The following is a 15326-nucleotide window of genomic DNA, read 5'->3' on the forward strand; positions in this document are numbered from 1 at the left end:
ATATTGAGTTAAATAATTACTTAAAAAGCTCACTTATATTCTCATACTGATAATCATATATTTTTACCTTGAGAAGGTATGTGGGGATATTGCTGAAATCCACTGGCAACTTCAAAAGGAAACGAGCTGAAAATTCACCAGTCTGTAAAAAGAAAGTTATAATAATAAGATTAAAATCAAAAATAGATTATGAAGTGACAATTATAGCCAAGGCCACAAGTTCAACCTGTTCAAAATGCAGGCATCTTCAATTTGGTTTTCCTAACATTAGGCAAGAAAAGAAGGTTGGAAAAGTAGGGGAGGATCAAAAAGAGTTCTTAAATTATTAGTTACTAAAAAGCACAATTTGAATTTTTAAAATCTGCACTTTAAATGTACAATAAAATTATAATGTAGCAGTATTGCCTTTTTGTTTCTTAAAAGTATGAAAATAATACATGAATGAATGATTATTATTTTTTTAATCCCAAACAACAAAGACAGACCTATCCCTTTGATTCGTTTGTTTTTATTAAAGTATTCAGAGCATATCACTAATATTTATAAACCACAAAGCTGATGGCATACACTACCACCCTTTTTGTAGTATGTCTGGAAGTACCTGCAAAGGTCAAACTTCTACCTAGCAGTGGGTATTCAAAATAAGTTTCCCATCTCCTGAGAGTCCACTCTATCATTATCATTAACTGATGTTTTTTCCTAACTCCCTCCACGAACTAATCTCTATAGGAAAGAGGTACAGAGGTTTGGCAATTTAAAACATTTAACTAAGCTATAAATAATGACTTTTATTTGCTAAAATAGAAAATTCATTTAAAAGAAAAACGTTTGCCTCTTAATTTTTATGACAGGAAAGCCTAGGGAATCACATTTTTTTTTTTTAACTTTGTCATAGTCTAGAGGAGGAGTTTTCCAACTAGGTCGTGCAGAGATCTAGTGGCGCTAGAGAAGCTCTGCAAAGGCAACCAAGATGTGTCCTGACCTGGTGGAATCCTCGGTCTTCCATCCTGTCTCACCGCAAGTGTGCAGCTCAGCCTGCTATTTTGACATGGTGTGTTTTACTTACACATATTTGAAAAAAGAACTCCACAAATGATCCAGAAGTACTCAGAGTGGATGTTCATCTTTTCATATTGTAACTACCAAAGAGTTCCCGCTCTTTAAAAAATGAGCAGCACAAACTCCCACAAACACATCTTAAAACATAGCAAGCGTTTACAAATATTTTTATGAGTGGGTGGATGAATGCACCTAGGCACACATGCATAGCACTTTAGACAATTTCTACAAACACCCTAGCAAGTGGCTTCAAGGTTCTGGCCCTTGCCTGGGCATGGTGGCTCATGCCTGTAATCCCAGCACTTTGGGAGGCCAAGGCAGGCAGATCACCTGAGGTTAGGACATCGAGACCAGCCTGGCCAACATGGTAAAACCCCATCTTCACTAAAGAATATAATAATTAGTCAGGTGTGGTGGCACGTGCCTGTAGTCCCAGCTACTCGAGAGGCTGAGGCAGGAGTATCACTTGAACCTGGGAGGCAGAGTTTGCAGTGAGCCGATATTGCACCACTGCACTCCAGCCCGGGCAACAAGAGCGAAACTCCATCTCAAAAAACAAAAAAGGTTATGGCCCTAATTTTAAAACTCTGATCTAAAACCTTGAAAATACAGACAGCAATATAAACCTTGAGCTCTGAAGATAATAATAATAACTAATATCTGCCTAAATGTTGTTTGTTTTACCGCTCACAACATCTTTTAACTTACACCAACCTCTGGCTAAAGACAGAGCATTTCTTCATTACCATAAGCCTAACCCTGTGACAGACAAGGTGGGAATGAGAATTGAATGGACAGAATCAAAGCTGAGGCAAGCCAGAGAGAATGACAGAAGCCACTGTGTCACCAGGAATGCCAATGGCGAGAAACAGGATGGATGCTCAGAGCCGAGTAGCTATTCTCAGTATTGAATGCCATTATGTGCAGGCTACCCACAACTCAACACTTGGGAGAATACTTAAGAGCCACTAAGGATCTACAAATAGCTCATCATGGTGGGTGGGAGAAGGTTTGTGAGATCCTATTATAATTCTTGCCTTCTGTTATAGTACAAGATTACCAAAAGGTGTGGTTTTGGTGTTATGTTAAGCTCCTAGATGACTCTAAAACTAACATACTCTGGTAAGTGTGGTTCTTTGGAACAAGACACAGCTAAATCTAAAAAGGTCTGTTTTTAAGTACAAGGGGTCATACTTTGAAAGGGGTAAGTGTAGAGGCAACAATAACAGCATAGAGTTAAATGGGAGCTTCTAAGACGGACGCCTAGCCCAATGAGAGTTTGGGGGTGTAGAAAGACAGACAGAAAAGTCTTCCTCTTAGCGCTGTGTACAGTGCTACAGAAGAAGGACCACTCATGAAAGAATACACGCTCCAGGCTGGGCGCAGTGGCTCACGCCTGTAATACCAGCACTTTGCGAGGCCAAGGCAGGTGGATCACAAGGTCAGGAGTTTGAGACCAGCCTGACCAATATCGTAAACCCCCTCTCTACTAAAAATACAAAAATTAGCCAGGCATGGTGGCATATGCCTGCAATCCCCGCTACTGGGGAGGCTAAGGCAGAAGAATCACTTGAACCCAGGGGAGGCGGGGGTTGCAGTAAGCCGAGATCGCACCACTGCACTCCAGCCTGAGAGACAGAGCAAGACTCCGTCTAAAAAAAGAAAAAAAAAAATCATGCTCCCAAAAACTGTCCACATTCTCTTTCTCCTATATAATTAATTTTCCCTTCTTTACTCAATCACTTTCATCAGCATGTAAACATCAGTTTTTAAATGTCTCCATTCACTTCATATCCTTCTTCAGCTCCCATTTCATTTCTCTGTTTTACTTTAAAAAATAATTCCCTGTAAAAAATTAATCTATATTTGAGGTCTACATTTCCTCTTTTATTATTTTCTCTTAAGTCCTCATCAGTCAGCCTTTCCTCACCACCACTCCACCAAAACAGTTCCTCAAGGTCACCAATGACCTCTCCATTGCCAAATTCAATGATCATTTCTCAGTCTTCATCTTAGTGTTCTATCAGCAGCATTTTGACACCGCTGATCGCTCCTTTCCTGGAACATTCTTTACTTGGTTTCCAGAATCCCAGTTTCTCTACTTCACTGGCCCTCCCTCTGGTCTCCTCAACCCTTGAATAATGGAGACTGGGGTATGCCTGGGCTTAACTCTAAGACCGCCTTTCTTTATTTACATGCCCAGATGATCTCATCCAGGCTCATGACTTTAAAGTATATGCTGATCATTCCCAACTTGTGTATCTCCATCCCAGACTCTTTTTTAAATTCAAATTTCATTTATCCAACTCCTATAAACAAAATTCAATTCCTGATTGTGTGCTCTTCTCTTGATATTTATTCCTCATTTCAGTAAATGGCAATTCCATTCTTTCACTTACTCAGGCCAAAAACCTAGAATCATTTTTGACTCCTATCTTTCCCTCTCACCTCACATTCAAAGTGGTGGCAAATCTTGTTAACTCTCCCTTCAAAATATATGAGTCTCCTTTCAAAATATTGACTTTTGGACTCTCCCTTCAAAATATATCCTGAGTCCAACCACTTTTCACCACCTCTATAACCACCTGATCTGAACCACCTTTATCTCTAAGCCTGGACAACTGCAATTGCCCCTACCTGTGTCAGCCCTTGTTCACCTGCAGTTTATTCTCATGACAACAGGCAGAGTGATTCTTTCAACACATCACTTGGATTCTAATCCTCATTTGCTCAAAACTATCAAACGGTCAGGATTGAGCTCCTTTACAGAATAATTTGACAAGGTAACAATTGAGCAAAGATGGAAAGAGGGTAAGAAACAAACCATGTGGAACTGAAGGAAAAACACCCCAGGCAAAGAGAACAAGTATAAAAAGGGTTGATGCAGGAGTGTGTCTCTGTGTTCAGGGGATGGCAAGAAGGTCAGGGTTACAGGAGCAAATAAGCACTAACACAGATCAAAGTCACCCAGAAACTCTCTCTTCCATGGTATGAGCAATTTCTAAACCCCTGGAGGACGTGCAACAATCATTCATAAAATTAGTGCATGAGAAAATGGCTACTATATCTATGTGGAACAACTGTGAAGTCATTCCTGGGGATGTTGAGGCAAGCTTTTAAAAAGTACCAGGAGATTCAAAGAGTTTGGGGAAGGGAGTTGAAGGGATGATGAAAAATCAAACTCAAGTCATTTCTTCATTTTCAGTTTATAAAGCAAACCACCTACCAATAAATAAATAGCCATTACACTACCTAAAAATGTTAACCTGTAACCTGTAAATTAAAATGGAATTTTAAAACTTTTAAACTCAGAGGTGTGTGCATATATATGCCTGTTTTTTTACATATACATACATATATAAACAACAACAAAAGTGAAATGTAGGATTTTAAAAGTTAAAATAACTCTTGTACATATACGGTAATAGGAAAGATAATTGCATATTTAGCACTTGGACTCATTTGAACTGCTAGTTATTTTAGTCCATGCACTGCATTTTAGCTCTTTTGCCCTATTTTAGTTTGTACAATATATTTTTATTCTACCAGCTATTTTAGACCAACATTCTTTTAAAAACTCTCAGATGATCCCTACTTTATTCCTTCTCAAAATGTTGATCCTAGAATTAATATAAATTTGTGTTTATTGGCAACAGGCTGATTTACACAACTAATGTCATACTGAAAGAAATGTTGGTCCCAGGACTAATATAAATTTTTGTTTATCAGCAACAGGCTGATTTACACAACTAAATTCATAATAAAAGAAATAATACTATGAAGGGAATTTGGGAAACCATAAAAAGCACTTTATGATTGCCAATTTTCAAGCCTATCATACATTCCTTATTTTGCCATTGGAAGAACAAAGAAAACTCAGCACTTGTTTCTGACAGCAGTGGAAATGTTGAACACTAAGACTCAAGAATTCAGTTTTCCATTCTGGCACTGATTTTCCTTATGACCTATAAGCCAATCATCTTCTGTGAAACTGAGTACACAATAATTTTAAAACAATCTTAATGTAAAATTAAGTTATAACCCGTAAATGAAGAGCAAAACAAGTGAAAAATCCTTGTTCGACCTCAGATAATGACTTTTCATGTGGTTTTATATTTGAATTTCCAACAGTTATTCAAGCAATTTATGGTCACTCAGTTGTAATGTCAAAGATTGCTTTCACAGCAATCTTTCCTGTAAGCTGAAAATGAGACATTTAGATGCCGCCAAGTGAACAGAATAATTTGATTTTTTTTTTTTTTTTTTTTTTTTGTGAGTCCTTGGTCAAAATCTTCTCTTGGATAGATGTAGAAAATTATCTAACCTATGACTGTTAAAATGTCAGCCTTTCTGCCAACTGTCTTAATGGCAATTTCCCCAGCATTAGCAATAAATATGTGCATCTTTCCTTTTTTCAAGTTATAGTACATTGGCAAGTAACTTAAACTAACAAGACTCTGAGTTTTGGCAATTTATTAGGTCTAAGCTTTTCTTCTGGTAATCACAGCTGTGACAGTTTTCTTCTCCTTTTAGAAGTGACAGGTAGACATTTTGTGCAGAATGGAGTCCAAGTTCAGGTTGCTCTGTAAGGGAAAATTTTACTTCCTTTCTTAGAGACACTTCCCTCATCAACAAACAGCGTTTATCTGAAATTGACTGTTCTTACCACTTAGACAGCTAAAAGCTAAGAAACACTCGAGTGATTATAACTTTAGCTGGGTGACAAACTGGTAAGGCTGATTCTTCAAATGGACTCTGAAAACCAGTAAGCCTAAATCTGGAGATTGTTCCTTAGCACGTGCATAAATATACACTACATGTGAAAAGGAAAGCCAGAGTGAGTCAGATATGAATCAAAATAATCACTCCTATCAATTAGAACCTGTGTGGAGAAATGGGAACATTTAAACACTGTTAGTGGGAATGTAAGTTAGTTCAGGCAGGTGGAAAGCAGTTTGAAGATTTCTCAAAGAACTAAAAATAGAACTACCGTTTGATCCAGCAATTCTACTACTGGGTATATACCCAAAGGAAAATAAATCACTCTACCAAAAGGACACCTGCACTTGTATGTTTATTACAGCACTGTTCACAACAGCAAAGACATGGAAACTACCTAGGTGCCCATCAATAGTGAATTGGATTTTTAAAATGTGGTAATATACACCATAGAATACAACATAGAAATTAAGAAAGAACAAAATCATGTCCTCTGCAGCAATATGGACATAGCTGGAGGTCATTATTCTAAGGAAATTAATGCAGAAACAGAAAACCACATACCACATGTTCTCACTTCTAAGTGGAAGCTAAACACTGAGTACACACGGACATAACGATGGGAACAACAGACATTGGGGATTCCAAAAGGAGGGAGGAAAAAAGAGGACAAGAGTTGAAAAACTTCCTATTGAGTACTATGTTCACTATTTGGGTGGCAGGATCAACAGAAACCAAAACCTTAACATCACACAACATAACCCTGTAATAAACCTGTACATGTACTCCCTGAATATAAAATAAAAAATAAATAAAATAAATTATAACCTGTGATAAATGCTATCAAAAGGCACAGTGCTCTGAGAGCAAATTCCAGGAGGAAATGAACCATCTAGGGTTGGGGGCTCATTACTCGGAGGGAATTTTTTTAAAGCTAAGTCAAAAGACCACATGGAAAAATAAGTAACACTAGGCAGGAAAAGTCTAAAGAAGAAACGCAATGAGAGGGAACTATATATAAAGCATAATTTTTCTCTGGTCACTTCAGATTTTCTCTTTTTGTCTGGTTATCAGTATTTTTACTATAATGTTTTTAGTTTTTCCTTGCATTTATCCCAGCTGGGGTTTATTGAGCTTCTTGAATCTGTAAATTTCTGTCTTTCACCACGGAAATGTGTTATTTCATCAAATGCTTTCCTGCCTTCTCCCTTTCTCTTCCCCTTCTAGGACTCCCGTTTCTTGTATATTAAACATTTTGATACTATCCCATAATATCAACGCTCTGCTTTCCTTTCTTCCAAGTATCAATGTCCATCCAGTATCTGCCTGCTTTGATCACTCTCTAGTGTTCTCAGGCAAATGGCTTTATATTTTGCTCAGAGCTCTGAGCTGTTGTGAAGAGTTAGGTCAACAGGAGCTACTTGGCCATTACAAAAAGTGCAACTTGACAGAAATCTACAAATATTTTAATATACTGTTGACAATACTATGGAGAAATAACCACTTTCATATATTGCTGCTGGGTTAATAAACCTGTATAAACTTTACAAAAGTTACTTTGACAATAAAATTATGAACACACAGTCTTTGATCCAGCAATTCCACTTCTAATTATTTATCTTACAGACATACCTTAACACATGCAAAGTGACATATATACAATATTATTTATTACAGTATTGTCCATAACAGTGAAAGATTAGAAGCAAACTTAATATCCAATAATAGAGCTCAGATGTAATAAATTATAATTCAATTATACAATGTAATAATATACAATTGTAAACAAAGAACAAGGGAGTTCTATATATGTTTATACAGAAAAAATCTCTGAGCTATATTAAGTCAAAATGAAGATCCAAAACGGTGCATATGCTACCATTTGCATAAAAAGGGGGAATATATATTAGTATTTACTTATATATGTACAAACTAACTCTGAAAATCTATACTAGAAAAAAGTTATATTAGTGCTTACCTGGATAGGAGGAAAGTGGTATGATTTGGATGGACAAAGGACAAAGATGGGAGGGAGACTTTTCATGATATTACTTTACATAGACTTTGATTTTTGAACAATATGAATACACTATCCATTCAAAAAAATTTTAAGGAATTAAAAAAATAAAACTAAAAGCATATATAATGAAATGTCCACAATTCAGGCATTATTCATTCATTCATTCATTGAACAAATATTTACTGAGCACATACTGTGCCAAGTACTAGGCTAGAAAATGGAGAATTTAAGACAAAACAGTCTATATGTCCTCAGGGAACTTAAAGTCTATTTTGACTAGACTGGCAATTAAACAAACCAGTACGATGTGGTAAGTGTTTTGACAGAGATAATTCACAGGACACTTTGGAAGTAATTTAGTCGGGACACTTAGTTTCCAGTGACGGAAGAACTCCAATTCAAACCAACTTGAACAAATAAAAGAGAATTTATTGAAAGGATATGAGGGATCTCATGAAACGTAGGGATAAAAACATAGCATGGCCTCAGTTCCAAGGATTCTAATACACACAGAATTTTCTCTTAGTCTCTTGTCTCTGCTGTCTCTGTACTTCATTTTCCTTTCTATTTGCCAGCTTCTGATTCTTTTGACCAGATGTTATTAGAAAAAAGTTCCCAGATTTACAGGTTACAGACCAATTACTCATACAGAAACCGATCTCATTCCCTCAGTACTAACTCCAAATTCCCAGGGAAGAATTCTGTTTGGCTTAGGTGAGCCTCCCTGATCTAATCAACACATTTCCACAGTTCTTTGAAGTAAAAATGGTACCATAAATTCTTGAAAATAATTGAAAAACTAGGAAACTCTTTTCTGAGAAGGAAACAGATTGCATCATTTGTACATTTCCAAAAACAATTTTTTAAACACCTGAAGAGTTTTTGTACAGAATACTTGAAATGTAGGATTCTTTTTGTCTTTTGCCTTTTAGTACATGAAAAATAAAAAAGGCACTAAAACCTGCCTCAGCTGGTCCTTCGACAACACTTGTCCATTTCTTTCATGGCGAGAACACTGTGCAAGGAGTGCACCATACATCGAAATGGTCACCAAAGAGATGGAGCAATGCACCCATCATTTCAGAACAAATGAGTGGCCTCACAAAGATGAGCAAGGTGGCACAATTAGAGTCCTCCCTTACATGCTGTTCTGAAAAGTATAGGCAAAGGAAATGGAAAGGATTTCCTTTGCGTTTCGTATGCTTCCTGAAAATAAGGTCTTTTCCACTCGATGCATCCTGCTGCTGAAAGAAACTTGAATTTCCTACTGATACCTTTACTATTTAAAAAACAATAACAGAGTTCCTTTGGAATATCAGCATGATTTTAAAAGTTATCTACACCTTTCATATCTTGAGGTATAAAGTAATTTAGATATTCACATACTACTTTTTATTAATAAGGTTAAAATCCAGAGATATAAGCTATTGTAAGCAAGATCTTAAGTATTTCCGTTGACATACAAGTCAAAATTCAGTACAACAAATTCCATTGCAAAAACAATTAAAAAGGGAGCCACTGTCGTGGTTCATTTATTTTAAAGAATGTTCAACTCCTAAAAGTTCCATGTGGTTAAAAACTAAACTAAACAAATATAGTCAATTCCTTGGAGAATACTGTGGCATATCTGACCACCACACTACACTCTTTTCAAAGGAGCCACCGCATGTTAATCTCCAAGTCAAATGCATTCAGGACATAACTCCCAAGCAGCAAAAATTAAAGGGGGATTATGGGCAAAGGCCCCCGCATGCCCTGCTATAAATGGCTGACTGGCATGACCAGAGCACCTACTACATCCTCATGCCAGTAGGGAAAAGGCCATCCACTTCCAGTCTCCCTAGATATTTTGATCTTTCTCTTAGCAACTCTTACCCTCCTCTCCTATCATGCTAGACCAGTGTTGTCTGAGAGAAAAATAATGCAAAGCACAAATGTGAGCCATATATATAATTTAAGATTATTGAACATTTTCTAATAGTCACATTTTAAAAGGCAAAAAGAGACAGATGAAAAGTTAATAATACATCCCAATATATCTAAAATATTAGCATTTCCACATGCAATCAACATAAAAATTATTAATGAGATTTTTTGTACCAATTCTTCAAACTCTGGTGTGTATTTCACATGTGCACACATCTCAGTTCCGACTAGCCACATTTCAAATGCTCAACAGTCGCATGTTTGACTAGAAGCTCCTGTATTGGACAGCATCGTTCTAGACATTTTTCCGTTAACATTAATCCCTACATTAAGGTAAACACTCCCTACTACAAATACTTAAAGACCTACATAAGCTACCAAATACCACAAACCTGAAAGATTACTCACAAGCAGATTGATAAATGTCAGCAGTTTAATGGGAATGACCATGGGACAGCCTCTTTCGGCCAATGCCTTTTTTCTTTTTCCTCCAAAAACTGTCTAAACCTATTGCCTTTACTTCCTCTTCTCCACCTCTTTCCCTAATACTCTGAAATCTGTTCTCCCATCCTCAGAAGCCCATCAAAACTGCCCCGGTAAGATAAGCAACACTCTCTTTTCTAATTTTCACTTTTACCTTGCTTTCTACACTTTATCTGCACCTTGGAGGTCACAGCCTCTATTGGTCCACATATGGTAACTTTATGATTAACAGCATTTTGAGAGATCCTACGGGAACAATCATTGAACTGGCACTTATTGAGCACCTATTATAATAACTTACTTCAAGGATATGCCAAAAAAAAGCTAATAATAATACTTTGTATTACTTGACTCCATATTTACTCAACACTCTGTTTCCCACACAAGATCTAATTTAACCTTTGTGTTGATGTCCAGGCAACAGTGTAGTTATCTCCAGGAAAGTGACACATGGAAAACCTATAGTCACACAAAAAGAACTGGTGGCAGAATGAAAACCCAAAGCTCCTGCTCCCTAGATCACTTTGCCTCTCCAACATATCTTCAAATGGCCTCTGCATAGAGGAGCTCACACTCAAACACTGCTCAGATACTTTCCCTTTACACATAATACCACAGCACGATGACATGATGGAAGCTTAAGACATTAACTCAAGTGAGGAGATACCATAAAATGGCTCCTTTCTTTTCTCCACAATATTTTTAAATGTTGCCAGAGCTTAATGGATAAGCCAAAGATTCTTAAAATCTTACTAGGATTTGGGTCAGATACAAGCAAAAAAGGTAATTGTTTCACATCTCATTATAAAAGCATAAATCATTATTAAGGAAAAAATACGTTGCTTAAAAAACTGCTTTATCTCACAGATAACCCACTGATGATCTGTATATATAAACTATATGATTTTGGAATAACTCAAAACTTACATTTCATATCTCAAAAAAATAACACTTTAATCAAAATGTTAGGTATGATAAGCCAACTTTAAGTTCTGAGAATCAAAACAAATCAAAATAAAATTCACAAATTTGCTTATCGTGCGTTGTTGCAGTTAATAAACACTGTTTGAATATTTGTCCTCTCCAAAACTCATGCTGAAATGTAACCCACAATGTGGCAGTATTGAAAGGTGGGACCTTTCATGGGTTAATGGGTTAACAGATTCATGGGTTATTATAAGAGGGGACCTAGTGGCATCACAAGAAGAGAGAGAGGCCTGAGTGAGCATGTTAGCATGCTTAGCCCGCTCGCCATGTGACACCCTGCACCTGCACCATCTCAGGACTCTGCACAGAGTCCCCAACACCAAGAAGGCTCTCACCAGATACAGACTCTCAACCTAGGACTTCTCAACTTACATAATTGTAAGGAATAAATTCCTTTTCTTTATAAGTTACTAGTTTCAGGTATTCTGTTATGAGCAACAGAAAACGGACTAAGACACACTGGTTCTTCTGATCCACACATCCATGACAAAAATGTTAACAAGGCAATATAAAATAGAGATAATAAATAGTAATAATAATAATAGAGGCAATAAAAAATGAAACCTTAGGATTTACCCATTGAGAAATTGTATGATGTATCTTTGTTTCGATATATTATATCAAAACAGGATACATGCATTTAATAGTAGTTCTTACATTATGGGAATTCACCACTTTAGAATTATGATCTTAAAAATAGCTCTACTCAAACGGGTAGCAGTAGATATCTTTGTGGTAATGGAATATCTGCATCTTGATGTCAATGGTGATTAAAGGAAATTACATGTGTGATGAAATGACACGGAACTATACGCATACATTGTACCAATGTCAATTTCCTGGTTTCTGTATTTTATTATAGGTACAGAAAATGCAACCACTGGGGAAAACTGAGTGAAGGATACTCAGGATCTCCACTTTGCAACTTCCTATAAATCTATAATTATTTCAAAATGAAAATGATTACAAAATATAAAATAAATACACAGTTTTAAAATTTTAACCTAAATATTCTCTTTTTATTTCTTCTATTTTTTTCTTTTTTATTAAACTTTAAGTTCTAGGGTACATGTGCACAACGTGCAGGTTTATTACATATGTATACAGGTGCCATGTTGGTGTGCTGCACCCATTATCTCATCATTTACATTAGGTATATCTCCTAAGGCTATCCCTCCCCACTACCCCTACCCCACAACAGGCCCCGGTGTGTGATGTTCCCCTTCTTGTGTCCAAGTGTTCTCATTGTTCAATTACCATTTATGAGTGAGAACATGCGGTGTTTGGTTTTCTGTTCTTGTGACAGTTTGCTGAGAATGATGGTTTCCAGCTGCATCCATGTCCCTACAAAGGAAACAAACTCATCCTTTATTGTAGCTGCATAGTATTCCATGGTGTATATGTGCCACATTTTCTTAATCCAGTCTGTCACTGATGGACATTTGAGTTGGTTCCAAGTCTTTGCTATTGTGAATAGTGCCGCAATAAACATACATGTGCATGTGTCTTTATAGAAGTATGATTTATAATCCTTTGGGTATATACCCAGTAGTGGGATGGCTGGCTCAAAAGGTATTTCTAGTTCTAGATCCTTGAGGAATCACCACACTGTCTTCCACAATGGTTGAACTAGTTTACAGTCCCACCAACAGTGTAAAAGTGTTCCTATTTCTCCACATCCTCTCCAGCACCTGTTGTTTCCTGACTTTTAAATGATCACCATTCTAACTGGTGTGAGATGGTATTTCATTGTGGTTTTGATTTGCATTTCTCTGATGGCCAGTGATGATGAGCATTTTTTCATGTGTCTGTTGGCTGTATGCATGTCTTCTTTTGAGAAATGTCTGTTCATATCCTTTGCCCACTTTTTGATGGGGTTGTTTGTTTTTTTCTTGTAGATTTGTTTGAGTTCTTTGTAGGTTCTGGATATTAGCCCTTTGTCAGATGAGTAGATTGCAAAAATTTTCTCCCATTCTGTAGGTTGCCTGTTCACTCTGATGGTAGTTTCCTTTCCTGTGCAGAAGCTCTTTAGTTTAATTAGATCCCACTTCTCAATTTTGGCTTTTGTTGCCATTGCTTTTGCTGTTTTAAACATGAAGTCCTTGCCCATGCCAATGTCCTCAATGGTATGGCCTAGGTTTTCTTCTAGGGTTTTTTATGGTTATAGGTCTAACATTTAAGTCTCTAATCCATCTTGAATTAATTTTTGTATAAGGTGTAAGCAAGGGATCCAGTGTCAGCTTTCTACATATGACTACCCAGTCTTCCCAGCACCATTTATTAAATAGAGAATCCTTTCGATCTGAGCACCTCTCCCCCTCCAAAGGAACGCATTTCTGCGCCAGCAAGGGAACAAAGCTGGATGGAGAATGACTTTGATGAGTTGAGAAAAGAAGGCTTCAGACAATCAAACTTCTCCAAGCTAAAGGAGGAAGTTCGAACCCATCGCAAAGAAGCTAAAAACCTTGAAAAAAAATGAGACGAATGGCTAACTAGAATAACCAATGTAGAAAAGTCCTTAAATGACCTGATGGAGCTGAAAACCATGGCACGAAAACTATGTGATGAATGCACATGCTTCAGTAACCGATTCAATCAACTGGAAGAAAGGGTATCAGTGATTGAAGATCAAATGAATGAAATGAAGTGAGAAGTTTAGAGAAAAAAGAGTAAAAAGAAAGGAACAAAGACTCCAAGAAATATGGGACGATGTGAAAAGACCAAATCTACGTCTGATTGGTGTACCTGAAAGTGGCGGGGAGAATGGGATCAAGTTGACAAACACTCTGCAGGGTATTATCCAGGAAAACTTCCCCAACCTAGCAAGGCAGGCCAACATTCAAATTCAGGAAATACAGAAAACGCCACAAAGATACTCCTTGAGAAAAGCAACTCCAAGACACATAAATGTCAGATACACCAAAGTTGAAATGAAGGAAAAAATATTAAGGTCAGCCAGAGAGAAAGGTCAGGTTACACACAAAGGGAAGCCCATCAGACTAACAGCAGATCTCTTGGCAGAAACTCTACAAGCCAGAAGAGAGTGGGGGCCAACATTCAACATTCTTAAATAAAAGAATTTTCCACCCAGAATTTCATATCCAGCCAAACTAAGCTTCATAAGTGAAGGAGAAATAAAATCCTTTACAGACAAACAAATGCTGAGAGATTTTGTCACCACCAGGCCTGCCCTACAAGCGCTCCTGAAGGAAGCACTAAACATGGAAAGGAACAACAATACCAGCCACTGCAAAAACATGCCAAAATGTAAAGACCATCGAGGCTAGGAAGAAACTGCATCAACTAACGAGCAAAATAACCAGCTAACATCATAATGACAGGATCAAATTCACACATAACAATATTAACCTTAACTGTAAATGGACTAAATGCCCCAATTAAAAGATATAGACTGGCAAATTGGAATTGGATAAAGAGTCAAGACCCATCAGTGTGCTATATTCAGGAGACCCATCTCACGTGCAGAGACACATATAGGCTCAAAATAAAGGGATGGAGAAAGATCTACCAAGCAAACGGAAAACAAAAAAAGGCAGGGGTTGCAATCCAAGTCTCTGATAAAATAGACTTTAAACCAACAAAGATCAAAAGAGACAATGAAGGCCATTACATAATGGTGAAGGGATCAATTCAACAAGAAGAGCTAACTATCCTAAACATATATGCACCCAATACAGGAGCACCCACATTCATAAAGCAAGTCCTTAAAGACTTACAAAGAGACTTAGACTCTCATACAATAATAATGGGAGACTTTAACATCCCACTGTCAACAGTAGACAGATCAATGAGACAGAAAGTTAACAAGGATATCCAGGAATTGAACTCAGCTCTGCACCAAGCAGACCTAACAGACATCTACAGAATTCTCCACCCCAAATCAACAGAATACACATTCTTCACAGCACCACATCACACTTATTCCAAAATTGACCACATAGTTGGAAGTAAAGCACTCCTCAGCAAATATAAAAGAACAGAAATTATAACAAACTATCTCTTAGACCACAGTGCAATCAAACTAGAACTCAGGATTAAGAAACTCACTCAAAACCACTCAACTACATGGAAACTGAACAACCTGCTCCTGAATGACTACTGGGTACGTAAC

At 37.1% G+C, this 15326-nt stretch overlaps 1 protein-coding gene across 1 annotated transcript in view; it reads right to left on the reverse strand.

Annotated features, from left to right (window-relative positions):
- The window catches only part of BRE (brain and reproductive organ-expressed (TNFRSF1A modulator)), a 457102-nt gene that overhangs the window by 288536 nt on the left and 153240 nt on the right, over positions 1-15326 (reverse strand). The window contains exon 6 of the mRNA XM_011956325.1: positions 68-142. Within this exon, the coding sequence (XP_011811715.1) occupies positions 68-142 (75 nt within the window). The remainder of the gene's footprint in view (positions 1-67; positions 143-15326) is intronic.

Source organism: Colobus angolensis, unplaced genomic scaffold, assembly GCF_000951035.1.
Source record: "Colobus angolensis palliatus isolate OR3802 unplaced genomic scaffold, Cang.pa_1.0 Scaffold413, whole genome shotgun sequence".
In the NCBI taxonomy this organism is placed as follows: domain Eukaryota; kingdom Metazoa; phylum Chordata; class Mammalia; order Primates; family Cercopithecidae; genus Colobus; species Colobus angolensis.